Source organism: Alligator sinensis, unplaced genomic scaffold (genome assembly GCF_000455745.1).
Source record: "Alligator sinensis unplaced genomic scaffold, ASM45574v1 scaffold93_2, whole genome shotgun sequence".
Taxonomy (NCBI): Eukaryota; Metazoa; Chordata; order Crocodylia; family Alligatoridae; genus Alligator; species Alligator sinensis.
In genome coordinates, this window is record NW_005841854.1 from 1,864,177 (window position 1) to 1,880,422 (window position 16,246).

Below are 16,246 nucleotides of genomic sequence, written 5' to 3' on the forward strand. Positions count from 1 at the left end.
GGGGATAACAAGCAAAGGAAGAACAACAGATTTTTCCAAATGCTTCTCAGATATAGAAGGAAATGCCAGATCCCTCATTTCACTAAAATGTAAATGTTTCAGCTCCTCCCCAGTGGGGGGAAATCAGGGACATACTTCCTGGCAACATATATAACAAGTTTACAGATTAATTATTTTATAAGTGCTTGGTTATATTCTATTGTGTAGGGTAAAGTGACTCTGCAAGCGAACTGAATGGTCAAGATTTTCAAGCAGTTTAGGGGATTAAAACACTTAGTCTTTCATTTTGGGGGAATGCTTTGCATCTGAACTCTTGCACTTTATTTACACTGCATTGTATAGTGCCTCCTGGCTAGCTTTGTGTCCCACTGATCCTCTCACGAACTTGATGCTGAGTTGCAATTTATTTCTTTTCAGATCCTTGCTGACACAATTTTCGTTATGGGGTAACTGCAAGAAAAAATTATCCACGCGTTGCTTACTTAACAATATGCGTTTTGAAGCCTTTAGGAGTAGACCTGAATGGAAACATTTCTGAAATTTTTAGCTAACATACATCTCCAAGAAATCAGAGAATAATTTACCCTTTTTTTGTACTAGCGAGTAAAATCACCCAACTTTCTAGCTCATAGTTTCATAGTTGGTGGGGTCAGGAGGGACCTGAGCAGATCATCAAGTCCGACCCCCTGCCATGGGCAGGAAAGGATGCTGGGGTCAAATGACCCTGGCTAGGTGATCGTCTAGCCTCCTTTTGAAGACCCCCAAGGCAGGAGCGACCACCACTTCCCTTGGAAGTTGGTTCCAGCTCCTGGCCACCCTGACTGTGAAGTAGTGCCTCCTGATGTCTAGCCTGAACCTACTCTCCGTCAATTTATGGCTGTTATTCTTTGTTACTCCCAGTACTGATCAGGGGAACAGGGACCCTCCCATTGCCTGCTGGTCCCCCTTGGCCAGTTTATAGATGGCCACCAGATCCCCTTGCAAAGGCTGAACAGGTTCAGATCCTGTAGCCTCTCCTTGTAGGGCCTGCCCTGCTGCCCCCTGACCATGTGAGTGGCTCTTCTCTGGACCCTCTTGATGCTGTCCATATCTGTCCTGAAGTGTGGCGTCCAGAACTGGATGCAGTACTCCAACTGCAGCCTGACCAATGTCACATAGGGGGGAGTCCTTTTTCAACCCAATTCAAAACAACTTGAACTCCCCACTTCCCCAAATCATATATTTCTAAAATCCACAGCATCTAAAGAGATGACTGACTTCCAGTGGTCATATTGGTATGGACTGGGAGTTTTTGCCTTCTTCTTTAGCAGGGGTGGTGTGGCCCTCTGGCCAGGACCTCTTGAGACATATTGTAGAAGCTACTGTGGTCACCTTCCCTGCTTTACCTGTGGCAGGTTAGGGTGTTAAGTTTATGCTGTGTCAGGGTTCATGGCAGTCTTATGTAGAGTTTAGACAATGGTTTGTATGGGATGGTTTGGATAGGGATGACCTTGCTTCTAGCAGGGGGTTGGACTAGATGACCTCTGGAGGTCCCTTCCAGTCCTACTTCTCTATGGCTCTGTGACAGTCCAAGGCAATTCGTAACTGAGAGCCACTCAAGAACAGCAGATTCTGCGGTTGAAGGTAGATGGTGCACAGTACAGGAGAGTTGGGTAGAGAAACAGGTGAGGGAATTTGGCCAAGAACAGCACCAACAGCTTCTCTTTTTATGAAAGGTGCCATAACAGTCTTTGCATTTGGGCAAAAGCAATTCAGGTTTTTAACAGTTCTTTCAATATATAGTAACTAAAAAAAGGATGAATGCCTGAGCCAAATCTACTGGGACGGCAGAGCCAAGCTAGCTTACAGGAAACACCTTTCCCCACACAAAATGTAATTTAAGCTCAGTGCTGCAGTACACTGCTGAAGCCTCAAATTTCACAAGATTCAAGGAGGGATTGGACTTCTATATGGGTAACAATAATTGCCAGAGTTATGACTTAATTGTAACAAAAAATCATTTGGGGAGGGAGCAAAAACTAATGTTACCAGGTATAAGTTAGTCTGCAATTATTAGGAAATGAGACCTTCCAAAGAGAGGGATTTCTTGCATCTTCCTCTGATCTGGTGCTAGCTATCATCAGGGACAGGATAGAGGCCCGAATGGGCACAGTATTTATAACAGCTCCCATTCTGCTGAGTGCTTAGGCTTGACATCTAGGCCAACGTGTCAGTCCCTCAACACTAGGTCACTCCAGCTGGCTACTTCTAGAAATACCTATGGAGACTGGCCCAGGAAATGCATAGGCAGGACGCGCTCGGCTGGGTGGATGGGATGGGGCCGCAGGCGCGCAGGGAGCAGTGTCTGGCAGTGGGACAGGCAGGCGGGGCCAGGACCATGGGGCACTGCCTGCACGGGGCTGGGGCCCAGGGCAGACCCGGCATGCCCCTGCCCATGGAAGCAACGCTGCTCTTGCGGACATGCAGGCAGAAGAGCATGGCTCTGACACTGGGCCTTGTCCAGCGCTGACACCACTCTGCAATCTGGGCCTCAGCCTTTGTGCCACCCAACCATGCCACTCGCTGATGCTGCTCCCTGCCCACCCACGACCCCATCCCATCTGCCTGGCCAAGCATGCCCTGCCTGTGCGGGTCCTGGGCCAGTCTCCCCAGTGACCACACTCACCCACTCTACCTGGAGCCTCTGGCTGTGCATGTGGGGCAGATGGGTCAGGGAGCCCAGGCAGTGGGGCTGGGGCTGGCAACAGTGGTGACGCCAGCAGTGGGAGCTGGGCAGTGAGCTGCTGTGACGGGCTGCTGAGAAGCAGTCTGGCTGTTGCATTGCTGCAGCCTCGTTGTGCACCTGTGGGCAGTGGGAATGGTCCTATGCACCACAGCCTGGGCTACCCCGTGCATCTGGGCTAGGCAGGACCAAGGGATCTACCATGGGCCAGATGCCTTGGCATGTCAGATATCCCCATGGGTCATATTTTGCCCACCCCTGGATTAAAAGGACTGACATAACCGGGATAGGGGAAAAACAGGTAACATTTGCAAGAAGATAACTTACAGGCACAAGATACCACTTCCCCCCCCACCCCCACTCCTTGCAGGTGAGACCTTTTTTTTTCCTTCTTTTTTTACAAAAAAAAAATCTTTATTGGCTGTACTACAGATAGCTGTACAGAGTGTAAACTTTAAAGCACCACCTGATATTTGAATAATTCTGGAGGAACAGGTATTAAGCACCTTCATATCAGCACATTTTTTTGGTATTTACAGTTTAAAAATGTACCTGATTAAGTGTAGATATAAAATGAATTACAAAAGTTATAAAGAGTTATACAAAGAACTTTAAAACATTCTATATAGAGTTTGGTATTTTTATGATAAATATATCAGTAAAAGAGGAAATTGTCACATAGCTTAGGCTCAAAATTGGCTCTGCTTTAACACTGTTTAAATCTGGAGGAGAATGGCCTGCGGATGTTAGCTGCTGTGGGGTAGGTATTATAACTTACTGCTGTGATCAGGAGTTATTAAAAGGTAGCTGCTTTTATCAAAGACCTCCACAATCCTGCTTTGTTTTGCTGCTGCAGATGAGCTACCTTGCCAGCAGAAGGCACAGATATGAAATCACATCCCCAGAAACGTGCTGCTACATTACAAGAGGCAAATGATCTTTTATTGGACCAATTATGTAGCTGGGAGAGAGGTTTGACAACCTTTTGGGCACAAACTGCCCTTTCTCAGGTCTGTCCTGAGGAAAGGTACATTGCACTCAGAAGCTTGTCTACCCCTATCCCAACCATACTGGTGGTCCAAATAAAAGATATTGCCCCAAAATGCTCACCTCTCTAACATTTCCTAGGCCATCAGGGCTACAACAACATTATAACCCCACTGCTACAGTATGGACTTTTCAGAACTGTGCTTTCATATAAGAATGTGTAATTTCTTATGGAGGGATGGTGCAGGACTCCCCTGCCTGTTTCACACAAATTCTGTCAATGAAGACACACTCCACCTTGTGTGTCAGTTTCCAGTGCAGATGGTTTGCTCTTGTTTTAAATGGCACCTGAAATGGGCAAACTCTTTATTCATTTTGAAGCCCTGAGACAGAGGCAACACTTCTGACAATAAAATACTCAATGGCTGTGGTTGCTCATAGTCTGTGAAAGAACCCCACCCTCCCATAACCAAGTTTGCCAAATAGGACAGAAAATGATAGGATAAAACGAACATATCATTTTGAGCTTAAAGAAGAGTATTGGGTTCAGTTTTTTGGAGCCACATTTAAAAAAATGGAGAAGTTAGAGAGGGTCCAGCAGTGGATGACAAAAATGATGAAGAGCTTGGAAGGCAAGTCATATGAGGAGAAGCTGAAGGAAATAAGCATCTTGAGCTTGCAGAAAAAGCTCTTAACATGATAACAATCTCCAAATATCTGAAAGGCTAACAGAAAGATGAGGGAGAATGCCCTTTCTTTCTAGCTGTAGAGAACAGGATGAGGACCAATGGCTGGAAATTGCAGCAAAGTAGGTTTAGAAAAGATATCAGGAAGAACTTCTTCACTGTTAGAACGGTAAGGCAGTGGAACAGACTGTCCAGGGATGCTGTGGACTCTCCATCGCTGGAGGTGTTCAAGAAAGGATTGGATAAGCATTGCTCAGGGATGCTACATCTATGCTCTACTATGGCTATTTCCTATGCTTTGCGGCTTTGCTGGTTACCACATGGGGCTAGGAAGGATGTTTCCCCACTCTCCTTTTGCTATACATGTCAGGGGGCTTTTTTTTGTCTTCCTCAGAAGCACTGGGTGTTGGCTACAGCCCAGGCTGGGGATTTTGACTGGGGCATGCCAATGCTTCTGCCCACAACAAAACCCAGAGGTTCCTGGCTAGAAAATCTTGTCTCTTTGCTCAGGGCCAGACTGATTACTACAGTTGGGGCCAGGAAGGAATTTTGCCCCATGGTCAGATGGATACATTGTCGGGGTTTGCCTTTCTCTGTAGCATTCCTTCTTGGATTTCTCTTGGATTTCAACAGCCTTTGCAGCAGCAGGACATTGGCCACTGTTGTCCCCCTGCTTTACCTGTGGCAGGTTCAGGTGCTATGCTTTGTGGTCGTGTGACAGGTTGCCTGCATAGTTTTAGTAGTAGGTTAGATAATGGATTTGTATGGGATAGTCTGGATAGCGATGATCCTGCCTCAGGTAGGCGGTTGGATTAGATGACCTCCAAAGGTCCCTTCAAGCCCTGCTTTTTTATGCTTATATGCATCACAAACAATAGAAATGAAACACTACTAAGGAAACGTGTCCCTTTAAAAAAATAAACTAGCAACTAACCAACACTCATTTGTGATGAGTAATGTGAGTTGGGATTTGTATTTAGACTCTCAGCTCTGAGGATATTAAAAAGCTATCTGTCAGCCAGACACAAAAAATAAGGCTTTCTGGAAAAAATCCAGTGAAAGTTGCACAACACCCACTACAGCTTGTTTTAATAGAAGAGCTCATAGAGTATGAAGAGACAATGTGAGCTGGTGGAGAAGTCTGCTGTCAGTGTCCCCTTTAAGCTGTGTGGTGCATGTGGCTAAACAGGTGCACTCATGCTGCACTGCCAGGCATGCCTGCGTGGCCGCACACACTGCACAGCTTAGAGGGAATGCTGCCTACTGTATGCTAGAGTACACTCATTAAGGTTTTTTGTAATAAAATGAACAGCCAAAGTAATGGTCTGAATGAGCAGTGTGAATGTATACAATCTTATGCCACACAATCCCATACAATCTTATACCTAATAAATTCACTTGGGAGTTACTGGCCTGCAGTCCGGCCAGCTAAGGTTCAGCTGGATCCCAACTTCATCTTTAACTACAGGAAGAAAGTACTGGGCATTACACACTTGGCTGAATGCCGCCAAACAGTGTGTGCATGTATGTGTGTGCACGCACATGCATGTGTGTGTTGTGGCTTGCTCCCTGTCAGCAGCATGGAGAACTTATCATGAAGGGTCTTCATTGTGTTGATAGCTGTGAACTATTTACAGTACATTTCCAACAGGACACTGCAGCTCTAACACATTCTGTGTGCTAGCTCTCAGTTTTGTTCTATACAATCCACTCCAACAATGTTGTCAGGACAGCGGCAAGAGCGGCCTGCTGGGGTGGTCAGGCATAGATGAGTACAGCCTCCATTATTCACTTCGCAATAGCTATGTCCTGCAAGAGAAGGGCAAGTAAAATATAAAAAAGGCATTAAAAGCAATTCTGTTAATATGTTAAATCAGGAAAGTCAAAGAAATGTAAGCTACAAAGTTAGGTGCATGGCTGCTTTGCTCTTTTGTTTTAGATACAGAAGATCCTGGGTGTCTGGGTCCGATACTCATCAGATAGCAAGTAATGATATGGGTGCCATGGGATGGAGCCAGTGGAAGGTGTGAGGCGTTGGAGGATTTCATAAATTGTTGTTTCAAAGATATTCATTTTTCCTTCTATATTCTGTAGCTCAAGCTATGTATGAAGAAGGGGAAAGGAGAGAGATTTTTCCTTGAAAGGAATTACATACATTTCCAAATTTCACAGGGGGCTTTTGGGATATGAAACTATGTAGTACAATAACTCAGAAGCTTAACCATTCCACAGGATGAGCATGACTTTTCCCATCTTATCACTTACTGCTGCCTTAACTTTTCCTTTTCTACACAACAGTGGAGTCCACCGAGGACAGGTGGAAGATGAAGATGCTTGTATTCTTATGAGTTGAAAAAATAAAGGCATAAGCACTACCCTTAAAGATGAAAGAGGCATGCCATCCAGGCAATAATAGGGTTACTTTTTGAATGAACTATTTATGTACTCTGGACCTGGTTTTAAAAGACTGTTCCATGTATCCACCTGTCTTTTGATTCATATCCACAGGCTATTTCCTCATCTCCTACCTCCATAACATTCATATGGCAGCTTCAGCAAAGACTTACATGGAATATACTCTGTGCATTTTCAGCTTCTCTCAGTGTTACTTAGCAGGTGGAAAATGTGTGACCTGCCTACTTCCTGGTGACCAACAGCAAATACTGTACAGGCACCACTGGGGAACCATTGGGTAGTAAATGAAAGGAGTTACGGGATGGGTGGTTACCTGGTGGGCACTGAGCCAAGGCTGTAGTTATTCCATAGAGACGGGAACGTTTGTGGGGCTGGAAGTTATCATTCTCTTTTGAAACTGTGCGATCCACAGCTACAACAGCATCCCTGCAACAATGAAAATGGAGAAAATGGAGCAATGAACAAAGGCGTTCTCCTTAAGTGACCTCAAAAGAACAGCGTTGGAAGAGGAAGCACTAGATTCCATTTACATTTTAATACTCTGCCTACCAATAATATTGACAAAGATAGCAGAAGATTAGCCAGCTTCACAGTGCTGCAGGGCAACCCAAATGTCATAGTCCACACTGTGGGCAGCAGAGAGATCTTCCAGTAGTCTTATTTGTTGTTGTTATTACTTTGAAGGATAGTCACAAGCGCAAAAAGTTCCCCAACTTCTCATCAAAATATGGGTTAATGAAGAAGCTCCACCTGACTTAAAGAATGCCAATGTTGTGACCATCTTCAAGAAAGGGGACAACTCAGTGTGTGGGAACTACTAAGGCATTGCCCTCCTCTCTGTTGCCGGGAAGATTCTTACTCACATCCTTCTGAATCGCCTACTCCCTCTTGTCAAAGATGTCCTTCCAGAATCCCAATGTAGCTTTAGACCATCACGGGGTACAACTGACATGACTTCTGTTGCATGACAGATCCAGGAGAAGTATACAGATCTCCAGCATGGCTTTAGACCTCATGGTGTACCACTGACATGATTTCTGCATGACAGATCCAGGAGAAGTGTAGGGAGCAACATCAGGAGCTATTTATTCATTCATTAACCTAACCAATGCCTTTGACTCCATCAATTGTGAAGCCTTATGGAAGGTGCTGGCTAGGTTTGGTTGTCCACTGAAGTTCCTCAGCATCCTCAGGCTACTCATGATGGGAAGACTGCCACAGTCCTTTGCAATGGATCAGAGATAGACCCATTTCATCCATACTGGTGTCAAGCAGGGCTGCATCATCACCCCAACTCTTTTCTCCATCTATCTTGCTGTGATTTTGATTCTCATCTGTGACCTCCTTGCTCCTGGAATTGGGTTTGAGTATTGAATGGATAGTCAGCTTTCCAACCTGTGGCACCTTCACAGCAAAATGAAAGTTACCAAGACTGGCATCACCAACCTTCAGTATGCTGACGACTGTTATTCTCGTGCACACTGAGACCGAGCTATAATCTAGCCTTGACCTTTTATTCAGGTGCCTATTAAGCCTGTGCGAATAGGGAAGCATTCAATTCGGATTCGGCTGATTCAGAGGACAGTGATTCAATTCAGAGATTCAGATCACTGTCCCGAATCAATTCGGCCGAATCGGCTTCAGAAGATTCAGCACCGATTCGGAGAGATTTGGTGATTCAGCAATAGACTATAGTGGGGAATCACTGAAATACCTATAACTTTTTCATCCAAATCTGCCAAAAAATGACAACAGCAGGATTGGTAGCCCCTTCTGAGGGCATGAAGCCTACCAAGTTTCAAGGAGATAGATGCAGGGGTTTCTGGGAAACTGCACCTCAAGCTTCTGAAAGCAAAACTTGTGACATGTGTGACTGTGTGTGTGCTAAGCAGCGGGATGAAAACAGCAGGCGTGGTAGCCCCTTCTGAGGCCATGAAGCATGCCAGGTTTTAAGGAGATAGGTGCAAGGGTTTCTGGGAAACTGCACCTTAAGCTTTTGAAAGTAAAACTTGTGATGTGTGACTTTGTGTGTGTGTTAAAGCACAGCAGGATGAAAACAGCAGGGATGGTAGCCTGTAGCAGGGGGCCTTCCCGGTGCCAGCTAGATCTCTGCCCACCCACCTGTTTCTGGGCCAGTCGCCACCCCTCTTTTGCTCAGGCAGAAACAGCTCAGAAAAGGGACAGAAAGTCTGCAGACGGAAGCTTATATGACGAATTTTCTCTGAATCAAATCAGCTACCAAAGCTTCGCATACCCCTAGTGTCCATCATAGTCTGGGGCTCTCCCTTAACATTGGGAAAATAAAGGTGTTCCATCAGCCTGCCCCAGCACAAGCTGCTCTCCTCCCCCAAATATTGCCATTGGTAAGGAACCCCTGGAAAACACTGAGCATTTCCTGTACCTTGGCAACCAACTCTCCCAGTTGGTCAGTCTTGATGCAGAAATCAAACATCGGATTTGCTGTGCCAGCATATCCTTCAGAAAGCTCTTTTGCCATATCTCTACTGACCAAGATCTACAGATGGAAACTAAGATCCTGGTCTACAATTCAGTGGTTATCTCCACACTCTTCCACCAGGTACGAAACATGGGTGACATATCAAAGCCATCTTAAGTGCCTGGAGTGGTTTCATCAGCATTGCCTCCGGAAGATCCTTCGGATTAGATGGGAAGACCACTGTACCAATGCCAGCATCTTCTCTTCAGTTAACATAGCCAGCATTGAGGCAAAGATCATAAAACACCGACTCTGCTGGGCCACTGTGTGCAGATGGTTGACACTTGTCTCCTGAAGCAAGTCCTCTTCTTGCAACTTAGTCATGGTAAGAAGACTGGCGGAAGACAAAAGAAGCACTACAAGGACACCCTGAAAGCATAACTTGGGTGGCACTAACTTTACAAATTGGGAAATACTGGCTGGTAACAGGTCTCAAAGGCACTGCACCAAACATCAAGCTACAGCTCACTTTGAAGAGAACTGTCTTGCTCAGGAAGCCAAGAAATAGCAGAGGAGGAAGGAAAATCCACAAAATCCTGGCCAACAGCTTTGCCTGGCACCACCTATTACATCTGTGGAAAAAACTCTTCAGTCATCTTAAAACTCACCAATAACCCCCCTCCCCGCAAACATCATCCTCATATCGAGGGACAGCCGAAGAGACTATGCTTCACCTCTTGCCTTCTCAATCCCTGAGGATTATCCATGGCACACTCATAATGACATGGTCCATTGTTATAGAAAATACTCTATTTGAAGAGGAGTCTGATATTCAAAAAGGAAAGAGGCAGGCACTCAGCCACTTGGGTGAACTTATTACTGGTTAGAAGCAAAAAACTAACAGAATCGTGACATTTTCTATTTGTTATTTATAAAAGACATTCTAGAGTAATTTTTCAGAGATATTGGATCAAAACCTTCCAATCTCTTACTCGCATTAAAAGCTCTTATTGCTGACCAGCCTCGTTGAAACCAATGGGACTATTTGTGGAAGAGTCTTCAGCTAAAGAGCTTGAGTCACATTTTTTCTTGGATTAAAAGCAGTTATTTTTGGAATATTTAGTCCAGAATTTGACTTGCATCTTCAGGTACAGTTTTAAATTATGTTAAAGGTTTAAATAATTTGACTTCAGCAAACATTAATGTATTGAAAGCTACATTTTAATTTTGTATTTTTTGGTGGAATGTTGATATACAAAGACCTGTAACTGATGATTTCTATACATCAAAGCAAGTGCTGCTATCCAGAAAACACATTCACTCCTGCCTCTTTTTCCACTGTGCTCAGAGTTAAAAGCATCTACTGAGACCAGAGATGTCCAACTTTGGAGTGGCCAAGAACTGCAGGGCACCTACATCACATCCCCTTTCTATAGGTGCTTGGGTGGCCATCATAGAGGACATTCCGGTTTTCTGCTACTCTGTCCTCTATTGATATGAAACCCGATGCCTTTATGTCCTCTATTTTTCTTCAAGAGAAAAATAGAGGACATAAAGGTGTCCGGTTTCATATCAATAGAGGACAGAGGACAACTGGACTGTCCTCTATGATGGCCACCCTCATAGGTGCCCACCCAGCTAATAGGTGCCCACTGCACCAAACCAGTACTCCCACCCCATGTGTACAGAGTTGCATGGGACCTCCCCCCAATACTGCACTGGCGCTCCTGGGTCACCCTGAGTCCCCAAGCCACAGGCTCCACTGGCCCTGTGGGCTGTCACACTCCTCCCCCAGAGGTGAGCATGGGCAGTGGAAGCTGATGGAGGAAGCAGTCTGGAATTTTGGGAGGCAGCAACAAGGAGAGCAATGAGTGGGGCAGGGCACAGACTGGAAGCCAGGGACCCACAAGTTAGCTCCTTAGGGGCTGCATGTGGCCCATGGGCCGCCAGTTGGACAGCCTTGACTTACATGACAAATTACTAACCAAAAAAAACAGTTAACAAGGGACATTGCTAGGTCAGCTCGAAATATCCACTACGCCCTACCTCAGCTGATTGCCAGGAAAGAATAATTGAAGCCTCCCAGAAAGAATACATATGCTGCCAGAAGGACAGATGTATTTTACTTCAGTTTCTACCAGACAGTGAAAAAGATCAAAATACAACTCCATAATTTCTTTAACCGATAACCTACCTCCTCCAGTCTGTGTAATACAAATTCTTCCCATAGCTTGTAATGCTGAAAGGGTACAGGATTCCTTCAAGGACCTTTCGTCGACCAGGCTGACTGGGGTTCATACATTCCAACTTCTTGGTGCCTGAATAAAGTAAAACAATTTAATCTTTGTGTGTGACAAATGGTTCTTTTGTGGGGATATGGTGGGGGAGAGCTGTGCAATGACATTTACAAAACAAGTATGTACTGAGTATAGCTTCTCAGTGCTCTCTTTTGCCCTGCCCAGCCAAAGCTTGTCCACGTCACATCTCTGCCTGTGACAGGGCCCAAAGGCTATGTCCACAAAAGGACTTGGGTGCTGTAGCACTGAGCGCTACAAGACAGAACTTTTTACCCACTTACTTAGTGGAATGCAAAATTCCAAGTTACATGTTGAGACTCCCTCTGCAGTGCATAGGGAAAGTATGAGTCTCAGAACTGCACCCACAAATGTTATCACACCGAGCAGGAAGCCTCCTAAAGCAGCCAACAGAAAATGCTGAGGAGATGGGTATGACACAGGCCCTGTCCCTCTCAAGGACTTGGAACCCAACTCCAGGCACAGGAAAGTACTTATCGCCATCTGGGATTCACAGGCTTCCTTGTGGCACTGTGCTGCATGGTTGCTCCAGGCTGCCCATTTCCACTAGGGCAAGGGTATACAGCAGAAGCTAGGGGAGGGTAGGAGAGCCCCAAGCAGCCATGACACTAGCGGCAGACTGCCAGTTGGACAGCCTGATATAATTAAGGCCAAATATTGTGGTTTTATAGACATGAATCTCAAGCAAACTAACATGATTCCTTTCTCTGATGACACTGCAAGTTTGGTATACTTTGATTCTGGTAAGGTGTTTGAATTGGTGCCACACCACAGGGTGGGTAATCACTTATCTGCCATTGCTATCCCTGCATTTTACCTGTGGCACCTCATGGTGTGTTTTTGATTGGAGCTGGATTATTTTTAGGATGCTTTGGGAAAATGGAAATATGGAGGACAGGAGTAAATTGTCCAGAAGGCCCTTTGCTGTCCTATGTTCCTAAAATAAAATAATATTACATCTGACCAGTAAAACACACATTTGATCTCATAAGTAAATTGCAAATGGAGAATCCTGGGGGATGATGATTGGGGATGATGACAGCATGGTGTTTTAAGGAATGGCATCATGCCAGATGCTACTCAATACTGTATGAATATTGAAGAAATTTAAAATAAATTTAAGCATGAATGAACTGCTAAAAATATTTGGCAAATAATGAAGAGGGCACAGTAGTCATAAAAGGCAGTAATAAAAGGCAAAATAGGATTTAAACACAGCCACATTCAAGGCCATAAGTCTAGGAGCAAGAAATATAGGCCAAATGGGAGACTACATGCTAGAAAGCAGTAACTCTGAAAAGTATTTGTGGTCTTAACAGACCAGCAACTTCACATGAGCAGCACATTGCTCTGGCAAAATAAAAGGCTAATGTAATTTTTGGATGTATAAGCAGTGGAATGATGAGTAGAAGGTGACTTTTACCAGTTTACATGGCACTTGTGAAAGCAACACTGGTAAACTGTGTTGTGTTCTGGTGTCCATGTAGTATAAAAGTTGATGAAAGATTGAAGAGGGGTGCTGAAAAGAGCCCCAAAATGAGTTCTACTGGAGAAAATCCCCCTCAGTGAGAGACCTATAGGGCTCAATCTGTTTACCTAACCAAGAGGCTTGAGAGGTGATTTGATTTAGAGTTTTGGAGAGAAAATTGTGGGCACTAAAGGGCTTTTTAGCAGAGAAGTCATAGCAACAACTACAATCTGGAGGTGAAGTCAGAAATAAGGCAGACATTTTTAATAGTGAAGGCGACTGACCACTGGAACAAACTACCAGGGGATGTGGCAGATTCTTCTCTCCTGACATCTTCAAATCAAAATTAGAAGACTTTTTGGAAGATATGCGTTAGCCAGTAACAGGTGTTTGGCAGTAATAAGTGGGTGAAATTTAACAGCCTTTGTTATCAGGAAAGATTCTGACCTGAGGTCTGTACTATCTCTACCTATTCTGGCCTGAAGCATTAATAATCCATCAAGACCCAAATTCCAAAACTAGGGGTTAAATACTGATTAAAAATTAGCTTGTTTACAGCAAACCCAAAAGAAAATCTATAGCCTTCCTGGAGCTTTCTCCTTTCAGAACGGGAATCCTACAGCACGTAAACATGTTCTTAGTGAATTCAAGCAAGAGATAATAAATAAAAACAGTGGATGACTCTGAGGTATATTTCTGAAGACTGAGAAAAACAAAGTCCAAAGAACTCCATGCATGCTTCACGAGTCACTGCATCACTGCAGGGGTTAATGTGTTGAGTCTGCTCTGAATTTGCACTATGGGAATCTCTCTTTACCTGCATCTGCCCAGCACAGCATTGATGAGTAAATGTCAAATGTCAGCCCATTTGGTAATCCAAGATCATCCTTTACAAGAATTCTTCTGTTTGTGCCATCCATGTATGAGGTTTCAATTTTTGGAGCATCTCTGTTCCAATCTGTCCAGTAAAGATTTCTGGATGGGGAAGAAATGCGAAAGTTAAACTGAATGACCAAAACCAAATTACTATTTTTAACTGAGGAAATCCTTTAATGAAGCAAGAAGCAGCAAGGAGAAGTAATTAAAATAGGAGGAAGAAGCATATGTAGCTCTGATACAAGATACCTGAAATATAGAGAAGCTGTATCAAATGCAGCAGCTCCTTAAACACATGATGTCCCTGCATTGTGTAGGAGTTGATTTGTCAGATGCCAAATAAAAACCTCCATGTCAGCCATACAAAGTTAGTCAAGTTACTGTTTTCTTTATGGAGTCCTCCAGCCTACTATTTCTACATTGACTAAGGAGGAGGAACATGTGCTACATGTTTATCGGTTAAATCCACGTGAATTCAGGAAGAATATTTGAAGAGTCAACTTCTTGCCAACCACTGTCTGCTGCCTCAAAAAAGACTTCTCATGAGACCATATAGCAATGACTACCATTAAATCAGCTTTTCACCCACTATTTTGCTGCTTTGGATATGTTCCCTGAAGTTGCTAATTAATGTGTCTTCTTGAAGGAGCACTTTGTTGAATAGTAAGGAAAACTATGTCGGGGATCTACGTTGGTAAGCAGAGTCACATGGGCAGACTTTTACACCCACATGGAGTCCTGATAAAGCACTTCAATGATGCTCTGCACAGATACGTAAGAATGTGTGAATCCAGTTGTACAGCTGTCTCTCTGATTGCACATGTTTTGCTATGCACCTTGTGTACTTACATTTATCCACCTCCCAAACTCCATTCTTCTAGGTAGTCTGGGAGAGGAGCAGAGAGGGGGCTCAGCTCACCTTATAGTTAATTACAGTTTCATAGATGTTCGGGGATGGAAGGGACCTTAAGATCACTGGGTCCAGCCCCACTGCACTTGGGCAGGAAAGACTGCTGGGGTCATATGACCGCAGCAAGGTGGGTGTCAAGATGCTTTTTGAAGATCGCCAGGGTGGGTGACTCTGGGTACCAGGGTACCACCTCTGTGGGGAGCCTGTTCCAAACCCTTGGCACTCGACTTGATGAGAAAAGCTTATCACATTTTATGTGAATGAGAAAAATTAGTTGCACTATTTATTCTTAAACATCTGCATAATTTAACTGTCACTGGCTTGTTGATTTCATCACAAATCTTGTTCAAATAACATCTGGAGAGAGGATGTTCCTTCCAAAGACTCACTCTCCTTCTAGTGAGAAATCCATGATTCATTCCCCAATTCTTACTTATAAACATATCAAATTCTTGCTGCCTTGGCTGAGAAGTCATTGTTCTTTGCAGAAAACTGCACGTGTTTTGCATAGCACTATTTTTAGTGGCTCGCCATTTTCATTCAGTTTTATTAGAAATTAAGCACTTGGATAAAAAACCCTTTTCTAGGTAATAGCCATATAATTGGAAAATTATTTTTTGACAATAGAAATTAAAAGATACAACATTTAAAAGAACAGATATGAATAAGAACCCATCCTGCATTAGCAGGATATTTAAATTTAATATTACATACTTTTTTCTTGATTAACATTAATTTTCTTTTGATATTTGGCAAAAAAATAAGTCACAGAATAGAACTGCATTAAAAAATGTGACTCCAGTTCCACAAACATATAGAACATGTGCATACAACTATTACAGAAGTTACTCTGTGCTTATTGCTCCTGAGCACACTCTTAATCCATGGTAGATGAAAGCCAAACCTCAGTAGTTTACCTCACTTTCTTTGAGGGCTAAGTTGCTGAGGTTTACTCTCTTATGGCAGGTAAAAGTATACAAACAGGCAGCTACCAGACAACAGCTGTTCAGTAGTAAAATTCGACCCAGGTCGAACTGTGGCAGGTTATAATCTGCCTGATTCCAGACAGACTTTGCTTATACTAGAGAAGATAATAACCCTCTTCCTTTTTGAAAGGTCTTGATCTTCCACTAATCTAGCTAGCCTTTCGTCTGCTATCTCTGGGAATCTCCCTCTTCACCAGTTTCACAGTCCTGAAAACTGTTTTTAATCTTTCATCTCTGCTTTGTCCTCAGACATGAAGAAGAATGCATTGCATTTGAAAACTTGTCTGTGTCTATCCCAACCATACACTTGGCCCAATGAGACACCACACATATATCCTGGGTCTTCCTGGCTATAACATCATTCTAACATTATAAAACATTTACATACCCCTTCACAGCATCTGCTACAATAGCTCTGGGGTTCACCAAATCACTGTCAAACAG

At 43.9% G+C, this 16,246-nt stretch overlaps 1 protein-coding gene across 1 annotated transcript in view; it reads right to left on the reverse strand.

The window, feature by feature from the left end:
* Window positions 1-3,114: 3,114 nt before the first annotated feature.
* The window catches only part of NID1 (nidogen 1), a gene marked incomplete at its 5' end in the record, with an annotated part of 85,694 nt that continues 72,562 nt past the window's right edge, over window positions 3,115-16,246 (reverse strand). The window contains 5 exons of the mRNA XM_014523801.2: window positions 3,115-6,204; window positions 7,124-7,236; window positions 11,442-11,565; window positions 13,848-14,005; window positions 16,191-16,246. The exon at window positions 16,191-16,246 is cut by the window's right edge and continues 107 nt beyond it. Of these exons, the coding sequence (XP_014379287.1) occupies window positions 6,083-6,204; window positions 7,124-7,236; window positions 11,442-11,565; window positions 13,848-14,005; window positions 16,191-16,246 (573 nt within the window). The remainder of the gene's footprint in view (window positions 6,205-7,123; window positions 7,237-11,441; window positions 11,566-13,847; window positions 14,006-16,190) is intronic.